The sequence below is a fragment of the Pavona decussata genome, unplaced genomic scaffold (genome assembly GCF_977016875.1).
Source record: "Pavona decussata unplaced genomic scaffold, jaPavDecu1.1 SCAFFOLD_265, whole genome shotgun sequence".
NCBI classification, from domain to species: domain Eukaryota; kingdom Metazoa; phylum Cnidaria; class Anthozoa; order Scleractinia; family Agariciidae; genus Pavona; species Pavona decussata.
In genome coordinates, this window is record NW_028145667.1 from 23,485 (window position 1) to 41,997 (window position 18,513).

At 38.4% G+C, this 18,513-nt stretch overlaps 2 protein-coding genes, 1 long non-coding RNA gene and 1 pseudogene across 4 annotated transcripts in view; 2 read left to right on the plus strand and 2 right to left on the minus strand.

Annotated features, from left to right (window-relative positions):
* Positions 1-1,134: 1,134 nt before the first annotated feature.
* Positions 1,135-6,424, plus strand: LOC146455916 (peroxisomal N(1)-acetyl-spermine/spermidine oxidase-like; annotated as a pseudogene). Its single transcript, XR_014858915.1, has 2 exons — positions 1,135-1,273; positions 4,474-6,424. The product of XR_014858915.1 is annotated as a peroxisomal N(1)-acetyl-spermine/spermidine oxidase-like (transcript).
* Positions 6,425-6,428: 4 nt separating this feature from the next.
* On the plus strand, positions 6,429-10,089 carry LOC146455917 (uncharacterized). The gene is made up of 3 exons (XM_085093673.1): positions 6,429-7,806; positions 8,335-8,587; positions 9,549-10,089. The coding sequence occupies exons 1-3, from the start codon at positions 7,532-7,534 to the stop codon at positions 10,011-10,013; spliced, it is 993 nt and encodes a 330-aa protein (XP_084949799.1). The 5' UTR covers positions 6,429-7,531; the 3' UTR covers positions 10,014-10,089.
* Positions 10,090-12,377: 2,288 nt separating this feature from the next.
* On the minus strand, positions 12,378-14,466 carry LOC146455918 (uncharacterized). The gene is made up of 2 exons (XR_014858921.1): positions 13,417-14,466; positions 12,378-13,261 (listed from the first exon to the last, which is right to left on the minus strand). It is a non-coding gene; the product is annotated as an uncharacterized LOC146455918 (long non-coding RNA).
* An 898-nt stretch (positions 14,467-15,364) lies between these two features.
* The window catches only part of LOC146455919 (uncharacterized), a 29,532-nt gene continuing 26,383 nt past the window's right edge, over positions 15,365-18,513 (minus strand). Inside the window, exons 16-17 of the mRNA XM_085093669.1 lie at positions 18,176-18,307; positions 15,365-16,092 (exon numbers count right to left, since the gene is read on the minus strand). Coding sequence (XP_084949795.1) covers positions 15,458-16,092; positions 18,176-18,307 — 767 coding nt within the window. The 3' untranslated portion in view covers positions 15,365-15,457. The remainder of the gene's footprint in view (positions 16,093-18,175; positions 18,308-18,513) is intronic.

An 18,513-nucleotide genomic window follows, 5' to 3' on the forward strand; every position in this document is an offset into this window, starting at 1 on the left:
GGTAACCATGCATTTTTTAGTGATAATAAAGCTTCAATTATGGAAAAAATACCGTACATTGTTTGTATTTTACAACTTTTTAATATTATTGTCGCTTAATTATCTCGTGAAAAAATGCATGGCTACCCCAAATTTTCTTCAGTTTTGTATTCCACTAGCCGGCCCTTGCTACTGCTTTTTTCGCATAGTCATAAACTGCGCCAAAATTCCTCTGTATTAGTAGGCACCGCCCTTTGTCGCGTCAAGGACGCAGACAGCAGTATTGTATTCATAAGATCTCTTCGCGGCTTTCTCAAAGGTACGTTTTTGCTAACACGTGATTTTCTCATAAGTTTTCAGGTGACGGACGCTTTAGCTTGGTTTGCCAAAATCAAGTCGATGGGACTGCCAGACGTTTCGTTAAGTTGCTTCAGTTTCTTCAACAATTTCTAGCAATTAAGTTACCCTGCTGCGGAGCGGCACTCGTCCCCAGCACGTCCCTTCTCCTCGCGGGAGCCGACTTCGCGCGCGATCGCGTGTTTTAATTACTCGCAAACCAATCCCTTATCCAAACACCAAGGGAGGCGGTGTGTATAAGCCTTAGTTGCAACATGCACATTCCTGTCGCCGTGCTAAATATATTTTCCATACCATTCTTATACTACAATCAGGTCTGGGGGACGTTTTCTTCAACTGTGAGCTGTTCCTAATTTTTTTTTCTCAGTTGTCTGCAATCAGCACCCATCAGTTCCTATTTCATACCCTTTGTCGGTACTTGAGGGGGCTCTCCATTGAGCCACAATTTTCCGTTGTTAGTTCCGGAAACATTCCGAGGCAAAGGGGAAGGCTTTTTTCATCCTTTCCAAACCTTTCAGTTTCCGAAATTTTGCCTAAATGGATGTGTCACGTGACGTCCAGGATGTGTCACGGAATCCGTCACGTGAAACCGTTGACCGTCAGAGGTTTACTCACAGCCGGATTGTGCTAGCCTGATCACAGTCCCCTACTTTGACTATTTTTGCGAGGGATTTTCTAAATTCGTACGCTTCGATGGAACTCCCGCCATCTTTGTTTGTAAAGGCGAGCGTAACCTGGGGAGAGTGTCCCCTCACTGTCCTCGCCTTTACAAACCAAGATGGCGGGAGTCTGAGCGAAGAGTTTCGAAAATCCCCCGGAAAAATAGGGGACTGTAAATAGTCTAGGATTTTGCAGGATTGTACAGTACTCAAAGTTCCCACCATACAGTCCAGCCGTTTAAGAAAGGGATGAAACATCTGTCTTACTATTCTTGCTGGTAAGATCTTGATTTTCCCACTGAATTTCCTCGCTCAAGTTTATAAGTAGATTGCATAAGATGGCGATCATCGTGGGCCTGATCGCTAGTGCAAATGTGGATGAATGAACAAACTTTGCCAAACGCCTTCTATTCTAAAAGCTCTGTTAGCTTTGGGTTTTGACACAACAAGCAATAGTGAATAGGGCCTGAACATGGCAAAGTGATTATTACTGATATCTTCCTGTAGCCATTAATTTTTGAGACTTAAGCTTAACTCTATACTCGTTAACACGCCAAAACTACAGTAAGTATGACGTTTTGGCCGACAATTTACCTCTGAAACTCTGCTTGAATTTGCCGGATGTGGCTTTTAAGTTAAGTCCCTCACGTCCCAATTCTTTTCATACGTGTATGTTTGGGAGTGGTAAGAGGGGAAGGAGAGGGCTAACAAGCCAAAACTACAGTGAGTATGAGATTTTGGCCTACTATTTACCTCTGAATTCTGCTTGATTTTGCTGGATATGGCTTTTAAATGGTCCCTTTATGCCCTCAGTTCTTTCCATACGTGTATGCAGATCGAGCCTTTCACTGTTGAATTGTTTGGGAGTGGTGGGAGGGTAGTATGAGTATGAGATTTTGGCCGACTATCAGGCACCTCTGAAACTCTGCTTGAATTTGTTGGATATGGCTTTTAAATAGTCTCTTTCACCCAAATAACTATAGACTAACTTTAGACTAACTTTTAAATGGCTAGTTATTAGAGTGTTGTGTGGTTCAAAGTTGGTGATGTCTGCACCTGCAATATCCACTGTAATGCGAGCCCATCTTGAAATTGTGTCCCTGGAAACCTGTCCATGAGGGTGAAACCATAGTCTAGTAATGTGGTCGTTGGAATTATGGAACTGGCCAAAAATCAAATGTTGTTGCTAGTGCAGAATCTCTTTGTAGTAAACCTAACTGGGTACCACAATGTCACTGAGTGAATCATTTTTTGTGAGCCACACACTGTCAATTCCTAAGCCAGCATTTGAATAATTTTCAATTTATATGCGTTATTGACCAAGCGTGAGGTCAAGATGGCTGGATATTGGCCAAGTTCTTTATTTGCGTTTTTATGGACCGAGACGAAGTCAAGGTCCATAAAAATGCAAAAAAAGAATGAGGCCAGCCATCTTGACTGAACAAACTTGGTCAATAAAGGATTTATTATATGGCTTTACCTTCAAGTTAAAACTACAACAACAAAACAAAACAGGACATGAAACTGCTCTGCTCGGAAAGAAATTCTTTATAGCTGGCCGGTGCAAGATTAATTTTCAGTGCATTTTTGGATGAGCATGTAATTGTGGCAACCAAGGAATCCTAAATTATCTTAGGGCTCTAACTTTGTAATGGCTTAAAGGGAGTATACAATTATTGGGAACGAAAAATTTAGATTTTCGCAAGAGCTGGAAGATTTGAATAGAATCCGGCAAACTCGCCATTTTCAGCCGATCGTGCGGTGGCATAAATAATAAACATTTTTACACAGTTTTCGGCTTCCAATCATTAATTCCTGAATGAAACAATAGATTTTGAGATTATATACAAATTTAAGCTGAAAAAAAAGAGCGGGTAAATCAGAAAACTGGGCGAAACTTTGATAAGATTTTGTTGTTTCCAACAAGCAAGACGCGGCTAAATTACAAACGTGAGCTTCTTCGGAGAACTTGAGAAAAATACTTTTCTGAACTGCTCTAAACACTTAACGCAATTTCCACTACGCTATGATTTAAATACAGTCATTGCAAACCTAGAGAACTTATCAATTTGGCACTCGACTTGAGACATATCAGTTTTAAAAAATCAACTCTATCTAAAATACTACACGCAGAGCAACTCACCGATTTAACTTACATGTACATTCATTGTAGCTGAAACAAAATTTTCACTACACCAGGATGATTCCATTCTCTTTCCTTTTCTTTAGGTAAATGTTGAGAGTTTACCGAACTTTTTAGTGAGCGTTTTCTCTCAAAACAATGAGAAAATCGAAGAAAAGATTGCATTGTTGTTGGGATTAAACTTTCGATGCCAAGCGGACGGGCAAACGGGTAATCCTGAGCGGGCAAGATAGCTCCATCTTGCCCACTCGGGTAGCCAATCACAGTGCAGGATTTGACTCATCTTGCCCGCTCGCGGAGCCAGCCATATAATAAAGCTGCTTATAAATTATTGTATTGAAAAGGCAATCAAAAGACTTCAAAATTAGGGGTTGCAGTTCAGAGTTTTATCTACTGGAAAGCAGTATGATTATCTTTTCAGTTGTAAACATCTAGGACCGAAAAAAAAAAGGATGTTGTTGTTAACAACTGAAAATCAAGCTTACAGAAGCAAAGCCTCTTATTTTTAATGTCACTTTGAATAGCAAAAAAGTATATTTTATCAATAAAAACTTTAAAATATTGATCCACCTTTGTTGAAAATTAATCCAACAGTGCTCAGAAATACCTAGTATTAATTATCTCTGGCTGCACATCTTGATGGCCAGGATGAAAATGGACTGCAGAGTAAAAAATGGACCAATTTTTTAAGATCTTCCCTTGTGTTGGGAAACATTGCTGAAACTTATCAAGGCTTGTTCTTCCCTCAAGAGTTAATCACTTGATATTTGTTTCTTGGAGCACAAAGAGAAATATTATTTTTCCAGTTAGAGCAATTATATATATAATTGTGGGTACACTCCTTTTCACTTGGATTTGTGAATAAACAGCTATTATTATTATTATTATTATTATTATTATTATTATTATTATTATTATTATTATTATTATTATTATTATTATTATGTACTTAATGTCAAAACCTTGTACTGCTTTGACCAAAACATAGTATGATGCCTGTGACAATGTGACAATACCCCTTTAACATCACAGTAGCAGTTGAAAAATTGCACAAGTGATTGGCCACAAACGTAAAGTAAGCATAATGTGGTATAAAGATGTCATGCAATTTTGCTGTACCCATTTGCTAAAAAGCCTTAACTAGGGAAAACAGTTGACACAGGGACATGTGCTCAAGGATTTCGCTGGTTAAAGACCCTGTCACCAACTGTTTCATGCATCTCTTTTGGATATTTATTAAGATTCTATTGTGACCGTTCTAACAGAAGTAAAAATATATTTAAAAATGACATGTAACCACTTACTGACGATGCTTGTTCTCCATTGTTTTTTTAGTTAGTACATAGTAATGTCACTGAAGCCCAAAGTTGTGGTTATTGGTGCAGGGATAGCAGGACTGTCGGCTGCAAGTAAGCTGTACCAGTCTGGGAAAGCTGAGGTGTGCGTCTTAGAGGCAAGTAAGCGAGTTGGCGGTAGAATTCACACTGGCAAAATCGGAGACAATCAGGTGGAGTTTGGTGCTGCATGGATACACGGCACAATTGCAAATCCTATATTTGACCTGGCCTGTGACTTGAAACTGCTAAGCAAGGCAGATATTAACAAGGAATGGGTGAATGAAAATAGCAGAACAAAACCAAATTTTGGCAATCAGCTGCAATGGAATATTGATGATCAGCTTATAACAGAGGTTTGGAAAGTCTTTTATAACCTTATCTCAGAGACTGAAGATCTGTCAAAGATTGAAAGTTTTGCTAAAGATGTGAAGGGTGGTTCTAGTATGACAGTTGGTGATTATTTGAGCCAAGGTTTTCAATCTTATCTTGAATCATGCAAATGTACCTCAGATACCCCAGAAATTAAAGCACTAAAACAAAACTTGTTTTTATTTTTCCAAGAAAGAGAATGCAATTCCACTGGTACCGATTCCTTAAGTGATTTAAACCTTGAAGAATTTGGCGAGTATATTTACTTAGATGGCTCGGATTTTTGCCCTGTTCCTAGTGGTTATGACAACATTGTGGAAGCATTGCAAGCAAAACTTATCATCAGCTGTGTTCATGTTAACCACGAGGTGACACAAATAAAGTGGACAGCTTGTCATGAATCAGAGACTCCAAACGGCCATCATCCAGTGAACGTTGTCTGTAGTAATGGCAAATCATTTGAAGCAGATCATGTCATACTGACAGTCTCTCTTGGTGTCCTTAAAGCAAAGTATTTGTCCTTGTTTTGTCCCCCATTGCCAACTGAAAAAATCAATGCTATCTGTCATCTTGGGTTTGGCTACGTAGGCAAGATTTTTCTTGAATTTGAGGAACGCTTTTGGCTTCGGAGGAGTATAACATTCATGTAGTTTGGGAAGACAGTGGCAAAAATGAAGTACATGTAGATGATGTTGAACATGAATTGAACCGTATAGAGTGTGATGTGGATGCAGAAACATTAAATTGTCCTTGGATCCGCCGACTTTATTCATTTTACACTACTCGTCCTGGATCGAATGTTCTGATGGCTTGGTTTCAAGGCAACGAATCATCTCACATTGAAAGCATTCCCCCTGAAAAAGTGGGACAGCTCTGTCTTGCAGTTATCAAGAAGTGCACTGCTCTGAATTCTTTGCCACGCCTTGTAAATGTTCATGTAACACAGTGGGTAACAAGCCCATGGACAAGGGGGTCATATTCATTTTTGTCTAGAGAGGCCAGGGGAAGTGACTTTGACTGCCTTGCATTGCCCCTCCCCTATGGGTCTGATGGTGAGAAGGGTATCCCTTCTCTTCAGTTAATGTTTGCAGGCGAGGCAACACACCGTCAGTTTTATGGAACTGTTCATGGAGCTTATTTGACAGGCATTAGAGAAGCAGAGAGGCTTTTAAAATACCTAAACAACTAAGAAAAAAAAATGTTGAGCATTTGAGTTTTCATCCTCTGTAGTTGAATTTATATAATATCACTGTTGTGTTCTCCATTCTTTTGCTTGTCATACTATTTTTGTGAGCTCCGCTGCTCTGTAACATGTGTACGTGTAACTGCATGGCTGTAGCGTTCTTGCAGGCTGGCTTTAAGTATTATTTGCAGGTATTAAGTTTGCATTTACAAGTAAAGAAGGGTGAGAAGAACATCACTTCACATGGAGGATAATTGATGAACAAAATGCATCAGAAATGGACGAATGAATGAATGAATGAATGAATGAATGAATGAATGAGTGAGTGAGTGAGTGAGTGAGTGAGTGAGTGAGTGAGTGAGTAAGTGAATGAATGAATGAATGAATGAATGAATGATTGAATTTAAAATGAGTGGATGAATGAGTGACCGAACGAATGAACGTGAGTGAATGAATGAATTATTGAATGAATAAAGAATGGATCTAGAATGCATTAATGACTGAAGAATGAATTAGTGAATGAGTAAATGAAGAATAAGCTAAGAATGATTAAAGGGTGAATGAATGAGGTGTGAATTTGGAATAAATTAATGAATTATTTTGTGAATAATAAGAATTAATTTTTGTCCCAAATTACTTTTCATTTTGCCCCATATTGGGAGTTTCAAAAATTGGGGGTAAAAATTTGACCAAAGCAAATCCAAGGGACACAACTTTTGGTTCAGTGAATCGGGAGTTTCGAAAAATGGAGATTCGACTGTAAATTCAAACTGGTTAGGAAAATGTTTTTTTTTTTTCTCCTGTTTAACCCTTTAAGCCCTAACAGTGATCAGCATCAGTTTTCTCTTTGTAATATCAATACTTATTCAACCCCTGAGGTCATGAGAATTAAGGATATGATCACCCAAGGTGAATTTTCTTGATATACTTATAACTTCTCCCCAGTACTTTTATAAGAAACGTATGGGGACAAGATAGGAGAATTTGTTCTTTGATATTAGGGGTTAAAGGGTTAAGGAAATGATAAGCAAAGGAAAAACGTCGAAAATCACAGCTGGAAGTTTTAAGGATGAATTTTTTAATAATTCAGTCAACAGATGTGTAAATAGAAACGGTGTTTTATTTTCTTGATATTTAAATTAGGTCAGCATTGTTTTTATCTTGAATTAAAATAAAAAATCTATGAGTTTCGAATGTTTATTATTCTTTCAAAAAGGGGTTGAAAATTGTCTTATTAGCTAAAATTAGTAAAATGGGGTTGACATCACTCGTTATTAACTTTTAAAGTCATTAATATTTGGTACTGGGGAAAGAGTATCCATTTACAATAAATAAATGATGTAATTCTATTAAACATTTATTCAGCAGAAAAAAAAATAAACATTACTTTTGACGAAAGCAGTTTTCCGATAAAATTTGCATTTTTTTGTTCACTTTGGAAACTACAACTGTACGTGGTTCTGATCTCTCTGCCGTCAACTGAGCAACATCGCATGTCTTGGAAATGCAGGGCTCTCTTGAAATCGCGTTGGTTTCATACTCTGCTTTCAAATCTAATCCTCCAAACGAATTTAGACAGAACAAAACCGGGACCGATAACATGCGGCTTCCAGAGAGCACACAGGTCACGATAATCAGCGATAAACAAGAGCTTTCCAACACACCAAAGATTAACATCGTGAAGACAGTCAGCGAGCTGGATGCCTTCCGGAATCAGGTCCTCAACCGTCCTCTTCTGCTGTTCGTAACCTGCGGCAGGCATGTACCACATGGGCAAATGTAAATTCTGTTATTTAATAGCTTTTTGTTTTTCATGTATTCTTGTTAGATGTGTTTTCCAATCAGTGACACTGACGTACTCGAATAAAGAACATCCAAGTTTCCCAACAGGAGTGGAACCTAAGACCTTCCGATTACTAGTTCGGATGTTCTACCACTGAGCTACAGGAGACTCGTGGGAGCTAAGGGCATTAAACTAGGTTCATGGGACAAACATCCTGCATACTGCTAGGTTCTGAATGGCGATAAGTGGTATTTGTGAAAGAAATGTGAATAAATGATAGATGTATTTTTCAGTCGGAAAAATTGGCATACTATCCTTATAGCAGATTATTTTATAATAACTTATAACAATATTGTTATACTGTTTTACCGTAGAAAGTCATTTTATTGATTTTTTTCGCGATGGCTTTATGCTGACGTTTCCGACTCTAAACATCTTGTGAACTTACATGTAAAACCTTCCCTAGATCGTTGAAGTCAGCGCCAGTAGGAAACTCATTTCATCCCTTCATTTCTATTTACCAGACTGAACAACAGGGGTGAATATCTGAGCGTGCGTGACCCTGAATGGTGGATCCAGTCGGATAACTCCCCCTGGCGGAACCCTTATGCCCGGTGGGGAACTGAACATTGCACGTCGCTGTACGAGGAGCGGTACATCAGACCGGCGTTTGTCGTTTGTGTTGACACATCACACCCCGGGGTCAGACGGACACTGGAAGAGGGACTCAACGAGGCAGAGGACATGTTAGATGAGAAAGCTAGCTTTGCTGTTGAGGTTAGTGTGCATGCATCCCTGATCGTAGCCTGTTTTAGACGTGTTCAGATTATTGGAAAAGAAGAAAATACTACGCTTGCAGAAAAAATGTGAGGGATAAAAATATGGAGGAAGACCACCTGTATTTTTTCTTCGCGGCCCACTCGACCGAACATTCGGGACCAGTTGAATAGTAGTTAAGGATGGTGCTTTATTTTTGTATTGCGCATAAGAACAGCGCTTCTCGGGATGGGTCGAGAAATACGGGTTTAAGTTTTAAATTTAAAGACGGTACCCACATATACAAAGGTATTTTTGCGCGTTTTATGACAATTTTGGAAAAGTATGTCTTGCAAGTATTGTTGAAGTCCAAGCCGGGTAACCGCACATTTTTCAGAAATATTTAAATATTTCCAGATGGAAGTATGGAAAAAATGCCATACATTGTTATGTTTAATTGCTGTTGGTTCATTATCGGTGAAAATTGTGTGGCCGCCACTAATTTTCTTTTTTTATTTCAGTAGCCCTCGCTAAGAGCTGCTTTTCCCGCAAAAGTAACTCTGTATGAGGAGGCATATTCCTTAACGTCGGACGCTCCTTCTATAAAGAAAAAATCAACACATTATTTTAATATATAACATTAGAACGCAATTAACCTGGCCCTGGGTTCAGATTTGATACCAGACTGTCTGGAAGAAACTCTATAATTATATAGCAGACTGATCCGTACTTCAATTTGAGGTGATCTGATGAGCAACTTTGGTTTCTTGACAGCGTGTCCTCGATCGAATCTAACTTTTACTTAACTTTTAACTTTTTCTAACTTTTAATACAAAGGCTCCCAGGTACTCATGAATTTCGAGGACGTTTCCCAATTGCTGCTTCCTGGGTCAATTTGACATTAATCCCTTTATAAACTCACGGTCTAAACGACGATCACAAACCATCAGGCCTAACTCCAACACACTTTGCATTTCAACAGTTTAATTTCAATCCCATGATTCTCCGCTGGTGGAAAACTCAAGGCATCAAACGCTACGACTCGCTGGAATGTCTTGAAATGACGGCAGCTGTTGGAGCGAACTTCGTGGTCACTAACTGTTCCGCTGTCAATCATTTCTTTGATTGTCACCCTGCATGGTGCGCCTGTTGGCCTTGTTACCTGCTGTTTGCAGTTCCCTATAAAATCTGGCGCAACGCGGTTCAAGGTGTGCGTGACATTGCTGTCACGATAGAAGGTAACGCCATTTCCGCAAATCTCGGAACTTCAAGCTACAGCTTGGCTGATCTTCACCAGTCTCCCGTACATAGAAACCAGCCAATTTCTACTGCGCAAGAAACAGCATATAACGCGGTGCCGGTGCCTCATGGAATTCCTTCCCATACGTTTTTCCCTCCGCCCTCCCTGCAGGGGACACTGGGTAATCCACGTTTCAAGGCAACCTAGATGGCTTTTCAATCGTACGGCTGGGTTTCTAGTATTATTGTACGTGTTGCCTGTATGGATGCCATTTGAAAACGTTAGTCTGTCCTTTTTTGAATTGTATTATGTTATCCTTGGGAGAATGTTGAAGAGCAACAATGGTTTGCTATTTCCTCGCGGATTCACTAATATTTATTTATTCATTTATAACAGTGTTTGTATAGGGTGCTCTCTTACAACATGGTGGTTTTCAGAGAGGCCCTGTATACAGCTATTTCAATTAACGTTGTCGGATCAAAGTATAAAGCTTTAAGACAAGACCTCAAGATTCTGTTGATTTTTTATGAATAAGTTCATCAAAATCAGCTATGCCTCGTCCGTCTAGTGAAGATATACGATGGCGAGCCTTTTGGATGAAGCAAATGTTAGGATATCAAATGGATGAGGTGGCAGCCTCTTTGAAGATGTCTTTAACCTTTAAGCTTTGATCCGACGACGTTAATTGAAATAGCTGCATATAAAAAGTTACAAACAAATTGAGATTTAAAATAAAACAATTAAAATTTAAATTTAAATAGTTAAAATCATAGATACATATATAATAAGAAGGCGTATAAATACAATATGTTAAAAACGAAATTCAAAAAGTATAAAGTAGATATCTATCTAGTGTTACCTTCCTCGGGTTATCGAATATTTCGTTTGGCTGTGAAGAGGAACACACGCATTCATTAATTTGTTACCGTCGTTTAATCACGAACATATATAGTGAAAACAAGAATTTAACTACTCATCATCATCATCATCATCATCATCATCATCATCATCATCATCATCATTATCAACAACAACAACCAGACAACAGCAACAAAAACATATTTTACTGATTTAATTAGCAAGGTGAAAAAAACAAAGGGTTTTAGTTTATAACATTTGCGGGTTTCTACAACTGCTTATATAATACAACAAAGGTGTTGAAAATTTATCGTCTGAAGAACTAAGTGAAATCCCGAATAGAAACCCCAGACTATTTGTTCAAAGAAATGTTTGTATTTTCGGGAGGGCTTGGTTTTGACGATGGGGCGAGTAAGTGGAAGAAAGTTCGAGTACAGGTTTGACTTAGCAATAAAGACAGCTTGACATACAGCTTCAAATACTTTAAGCTAACATTTGAACACTTTAAGCTAAAAAATCCTTGTCGAAACGTCATTTAGTGATTTTCAGTTGGTGTGCTAAGCTTGGTCTTAAGGAATTGCTAAGCGAGAGGGGATGGAATGTAACGGCTAAGGACGATTAACCGTATTTTCCTACAATAATCGTCGATATCTCCTTCCAAAATTTGCATTGTCTCATTCTATTTGTCTTCATGGGACGAGCTGACTCTTAAATTTAGGAAACGCTGTCCTTCAACATTTCTTCGTATAGCCAAGACAGTCAAACCCAATTGATAAGGATACTATAGAACCAAAGATAGGTTCCGTTTAACATTGGCACTGATAATTAACAGTGGGCGCTGATAAGGAGCATTGACATTGAAGGGACCAACGAAAGTGTCCTTAAAGGGGTACTGCCAGGGAGATTTTGCTGTATGTTGGCCAAAACAGCTCAAATATTTGACAAAAAAAAAAAACGCTTCTTTAACATGATATCGCTCTTAGAGCACTGGGAGGAAAATATAAAATGATTTATCCGTGGAAGAGTAAACTATAATCAGATTTCAGCAGTTTCTCCAAAATTCACAGTAGGAAATTGTAAAAAACTGGCCAATTTTTTCAAGTTGCAATCCATTTCCATCCAAGCCATCTGTAGACAAAAATGATTGATATCAGTTTGTGTGCCCTTGTGGGGTTATTGTTCTCTGACAAACTTGAACCATTATTTTAATGTTCCAATTAATACAAATATGGTTTTTCGTTATTCAAATTGACACTGCCCCTTTAATAACAAGTCGCTTTTATGTGATTGTGTGTGAGATGGGAATTGATCATAGCCCTTTGATTCTACTTACTGAGTATTCTCTACTCTATTTATTACAAACGATGGAAAACATGCGGAATCAACAACTCTAAAAAGATTTTGTACGCGCTAATGTAATGTATTTCGTCACTGCTTAAGTCTATAAGGTCAAGAAGGAGAACAGGTGGATTGAAAAAGGGCGTTCAAGCACAAATCAACCTAACCTATTCGTAAGCGATTTGAACCATATTGTGCTTTCCCTTGATAACCCCCCCCCCCCCCCCACCCCCGTGACGACTGCCCCTCATTAATTTCCTCGAGATTGAAAAAATATAAAAAAAATATTGGCCCTTTCCTAAACTATGTGGCTTTTTATATGGGCTAAAGAAGAGTATCCGGATCCTTTATTTTTTTTTTCCATTTGATTGAAAACTAATTAGTCTGGTAAGGTACCTTCACTGTAAGTAAGCTTTATTTCTGTGCTAACAAATTTTTTGACCCGTGATGCAACCAATTTCAAACTCTGGGGGAAAGCACTCGTTGGCTGCGAAGAGGAGCTGAGACAAATAGAGCACACAGCACTTGGGTCCAACGTAGACTTTAATTTGTAGCCAAATATTAATACCCTTTATATAAGGCTAATCACAGAACATAAAGAAACACTTTACTGAAAAGCTCTATTGGTAACGATATTCTGAAAGCTTTACAAAATCAGATTAATTAGTCTCAAAACTAAACAGGTGGATAACAGTTTTTAAATTGTTAAAACACCGAAAAGGCTCTCACAGTTTGCAGTTAAATTTGACGCTAATTACAGTTATAGTCTAATCTGAACTATTTTTTGCGTGACAGGTCTTATACAATTTAGAGACATGCATGGCTTCATTGTTAAAAATAATCATAATTTAATTCCCTCACATTTCGGCAGGGTACTCTATTCAGCCCAATGGCTGGTTTTCAGAATTCAGAGGGGGCCTATTAAGTATAAAAAAAAAACCACTAAGGAAATACATTTGATTTACTAAAACTAATTTTCACAAGTAACTTAATAAGTTTTTCGCAAGCTGAGAGAAGGTTTGAACATTATCAACGTTTCCTACTGTATAAAAGAAGTGCATTATATAATTTGGCGACACTAAAAATGAAGAATGTTTACCAAAAGTTTAATTGGCCAGTAAAAGTGATATTCTATTGCTAGTTGCTGTGCCTGGTTTGAAAGTAGTTATGTATTTTGCTAAATCTAGCGAAGTATCAAAGACAGTAGTTAGGAGCTAACTACGTCTGTACCTCAAATATACACCACACCCGTTCAGGCTCTTGTACTGATGGTTTGCATGTGATGTCATGGTGGTCATGTTGGTAGACAGGAACAATAAGATTTTTCTCCTCTGAGAGTTCACTGCCATTTTTATGCAAACTTTTTGAACAAAATTTCTTTTGTTTTGTCCACCAACATGGTGGCGATGCAAACCACCTATTTGACACGCGTATCGAAAGTCGTCGTGTGAAGTTTTTCAGGGTATGATAATTTGTGCTTTTAATTTTGGGGGAGCATTTTGATAACCAACGGAAGACAATTAGTAAAACAAATAGCCTAAATTAAGACTTAAAATTAGTCAATTGGTAGAACGCCATACACTACGCAATTGGCGACCCTTGCCAGCATTATTGGCCCTGGGCATTGCTTTTGATCATGTCCCATTTCGCAGCCTAAATTTTGTTCTTATCTCAAATTTAATGATCAAATCCCATTCCCTACGTAAAAGGGCAAGTCCCAGTTACAATTTTACCCCTTCGGCACCATCAAATGAATTTCATATGTTTGCCTTCCTAATGCAAGCACAGTGATGACAAAGTTTTGATCCCTTTCCATGCGAAGGATTCTTGCGTTTGTGAAAACGAGATCCTGGCTATTCAATTATTGAATTTTGTTTTGCTCTTCCAAGCTGATTTGATACTCGGTAAAAGAAAAAAAGAAAACAAAAGAATAAATGACGTGCAGCCGATTCGTTTGAGTCCGCTTCTCGGTGTTTGGATATCTGTTCTGTCTGGACACCAGATGCGTCCTCGTTGCAAGCAGATTCTCACACGGGATTTCAGCCTTCCTTACACTACTCTCAACACCTTAATTAGGGCTGGGTTAGCACATACAAACTATTTGCAATTACTACAATACCCCAGTGAAAATAAACTGCATCTTTTCTGAAATTTTTGTACATTAAAACTTGCTTTCTTTATACGAGTGCGGCCTAAATATAATTTCATCATTTTGATGAATTTGAAAGAAAGAGCTTCTCTGAAGGAATTCTATGTGGGTTCCCTATAATTGGTGAGTACTTTCCATTTAGATTAGAGGTGTGGTATCTACCAAATCACCGGGCGCCAGTGTTGTATACACTGTCTGTAACAGTTATATTATGAACCTTATGCCAAAATGGCTTCTATTTTTATATTCTTTTCTTTGCTTTCAAATTAGCCCTTCTTGCCTCGTTTAAGGTAAAATATTGTTTTGATTTTTGAGCTTAAGGTGATTCCCCCTTAAAAGAGCAAGTAATAAAAAAAATCTCAAACTTTATCCAGTTGGTAATCATGTTACGTATATTAAAAAAATGCAATAAAAAATAAGAGTCACCGGGCTCGTTTTTGCACAACATGGATGGCCTTTACAGCAACTTTGCGACCGACGAGGTTCTCAAAACTTATAACCCTAGTAAGCAGAAAGGGGCACTAGAATTTCTGAAAAAGGCACTCCTTGGATTAAGTTATTAGAGAAGTTCAACGCCTTGTTATATTATCAAAAGTGATACTTATACCTAATCGTACCTTTTTGATACGCTTCGGCGGCATATCAGGTGAGTTTGGTCGAGCCATGGTTTGTATTTTGGCGAGACACAGTCGATCCAGAATACCCACTGCGAGACCAAATGACCCTAATATGCCGCCGAGGCTTACCAAAAAGGTATGATTACGTATTTACCGTACCCAAATTCAGTCCGAAATCCAGTGATATTTTTAGTAGTCATGGTAAAAAAATCTATCAGGCGTTCTATCGTGTGGCCAGCGAGGAGAACAATATGAGTCAACAAACGGCGCAAAATTGATGAATGAAAAATAATTTTACTTGCAGTTTCATTTTCGAAATTTTCAAAATCCAAATTTAGCGAAAAATTTGGGAACTCAGACTCCATTGTATTAGTCATTAACTAACTTTTCAGCAAGCGCCCTCGAGTTTAGTTTTGGCGGGAAAGTTTTTACTCTTTTTACGACTGGAAAACACCAGCTAAATCTTAAATTATGAGGTTTCTGTTTTGCTGGTCAAACCCATTTTTAATTTATCGTACGGTAACATTACTTTACTTGAAAGTCACCATACTACCGTGCGATAATATCGTAGGATATCAGGATAGTAGACTGGCTTCTGATCGGATAATTGCGAATTTGGGTATGGTGGGTTAATGTATTCTCGCTGTCTTAGAATATGAGCCCACCTCAAGACGATACCTGCTTTCTTTCTACGATGGTCTTAGTTTCATTTCGGTGAATTTAATATCACCAAAACGAAAATTGTTCCAACTGGGGCCCTTAGTGCCTGTTCGTTGCCCGTATTTTCCGTTCAGGCTGGAGCTGTAGCAGTTGTTGTACCACCAGGCACCAGTAAAGTGCACAGCACAGTTCTCATTGTCAAACGAACCCGTGTTTCTGTCATTATCTCTATCTTTTGTTGTAAACGCCATGTTATTGTGTGATTTTAACGAATCTCCTGCTGTCCCTGAATATAAACTCACATCAAGTCGAAACAGCGCCTGCTCATCACCAATGCTGAACCTGCCATATTTGGCATACACTCTAACTCCGTTCCAGTCCTCCAGCTCCACTCGCAAAGAGCTGGGTCTAGAGGCCGTCAGCCTGTGGATCTTGTCATTTCCTAACCAGAACTCAGCCGTCAGCTGACCAAAGCCTGTTTTGTAGTCGTTCCATCCCCGATAGAAATCCACCGATCCGTCTTGTCTTCTTTGAAACACAGTCCATCCTCCACCGTCAGTGCGCATGTCACAATAGACATTGAAGTATCCTTTACCGTCTGGGTTCACAGAGTACACTCCGTTCTGAGTATGGCCTGATTTCAAAAGCGATGAGCAATCTCGATCTAGGGAAAAACAAAAGCCTGCGATTAGAACAATTTGTCGAAAATAATAATAATAATAATAATAATAATAATAATAATAATAATAATAATAATAATAATAATAATAATAATAATAAAAACAAGAGGAATTGAAATACTATACTAATCTGAAAGTAGTGAGGACGCTATCGAAAGACAATCTCTTGTCTGTTATCAATTTTAGTTCGTAGCTGCAGCTTTTAGGGGACAATGCTTCTTTCTGGTGGCTGCCTGGATTCTAATTTCATTAAGCGTTCTATCTTGGTGAATATCAGTGGGCTTCTAATATTTTACAGTTTAGTGCGATGTACTTTACTTTAATAATTAATTTAGCTAGCCTCTTTTACAGTTTTATATTCTTGTAAAGATAACCGCGATCCAGCCTTTGGTTGCAATTGTTTTCATAACACTGTACTAATACTGAGTGCTGATACAATAAAGATGGAGTATAGCGTTTGTTGCGTTTATCACGCACCATTTTATGCAGTCTACGGTAAATTCAGAATCAAAGTTGTATTGCTCTCGGCTCCATCAGTACAACGCAAGAAACAAGTTTCTTTTATTCCAAGTCATGTCTTACAATTTCCATGCCTGCTTATTTGTATTACATGTACGAAGTGTCCTGCTATTAAAACTATTAATGAACACCTCTGTATATTATCAATGCAAGGGTTAACGTGTGTTGTTGTTTTCGCCAAATGTTATCCGGCAATGTTGATAAAAAAAGTCCATCTCGCAACGATTTCGGTAGCGCGCGAGAGCAGACGCCATTTGCTGCTTTTGTTTCATCCCCTCCTCGAATAAGCGCCTCCTACCTTTTGTTAAAATTGGATTAAACGCCTCGCTTATTTAAAGATTAAAGGTGTGTGGGCTAGCCTATCGGGCTAGCTCCCATTAATCAAAGAAGATATTAAAGGGATTTTAAATTGCAAGCAAAGTTCACGCAAGCCCACAGATCTAATCATAACTGAGGTCAACGGCACGGACTTTCACGCGGCTAAAAGTTGGATTTCGTGGTAAAAAGTCGATGAAAAAAATAGATGATAGGAGATCAATCGATCCGTCCATATCAATTGATGACTGTTAGATAATTGATTATCGATTCGTGCGGAGTCTAAGTATCCATGATCCACTGGTTTGGCATACTGAACAAGCATCAATGTAAATGTAAGGAGTTTAAACTTGTGTTCTTAGTCTTCATTCGTTGTTTGTTTTGCTGCTTTTTTCTAAATTTGTTTTTCCTCTGTAAGACTTTTTCGGTCTTTATTACTCGGAAAATCTAAGGATCTAATTTATATTTAACTCTTGAGAAAGATGTATTATTCGGTCAGTGACACAGGCATACTAGGAAAAGAAAAAACAAATTCGAGTGCTCCTAACAAAAGTTGAACTAAGGCCTTCTGATAAGTAATTCGGATGCTTTACTTCTGAGCTACGGGAGACCGAGTCGTGGGAGCTATACCGCATAATACTAGTAGTGTGTCGATCAATGGCATATGTGCAATGGCATAAATGTAATGGTATATTTTACTCTTGTTAGGAATAAAGCGTCTTACATTTCAAGAAACATCAGTGAGGTCACGCGTAAATGTGACGTAACACAATCTGACAAAGAGCGAGAGAAGGCAGCCATCTTGAAAATAGTATCTTGCTTGTATTTTTGCACTTTCGAGATGAGATCCTTTGAATTTGGCCGGTTCACGGATATTGAAATAACTCTGCAACTCAATCGCAACTAAGTGGATGTGAAAAAAACGAAGATTACGGAAACGAGGAGAAACTTTCTGTGCTATGGAACGGAACAGAGTTCGAAGGCAATCCTTTGGGGCTATTTCTGATGCTACTTTGAGGATATCGGGCTTCAAACGACAAATGAGGTTGATACTATGCTTAGACTATTAATTTCATTTGCGTAGAAGTTAAGTTTTATATATTTTGCTACACGTCCGTATAAACACTCTGGCGATTTGAAAGACTAACCAAACATGAAAATGCTCTTCCTTAAGTTAAATGCTTTTCAAAGTGTCTAATTGAAATGTAGCGAGATCAATGTGACGTATTTTACCTGACGGTTGCCAGCAGTGTGTTCCATTTCCTACGTGGGACTGGTCACATGAGCAATTGAAGGATCCTAGAGTGTTTGTACATGAGGCAAAGCTGTGACAGTCGTGGACACCGCTGACACACTCGTCGATATCTGTGAAAAAAGAATGCAATACATTTAGCTGCATATGACTGTTATACGAGCATGAGCTAACGATGGTTAAGTAGGGTTTTTTGTACCACATTTGACCGTATAGATAAATGTTTTTTTTTAATAAAAACACTGACCTTCGCTGTGTAGAGACCTAATTAACTTATTCTCTAACCGACGATGGTTGTTTGAAGAGTCGAAATGCAAAA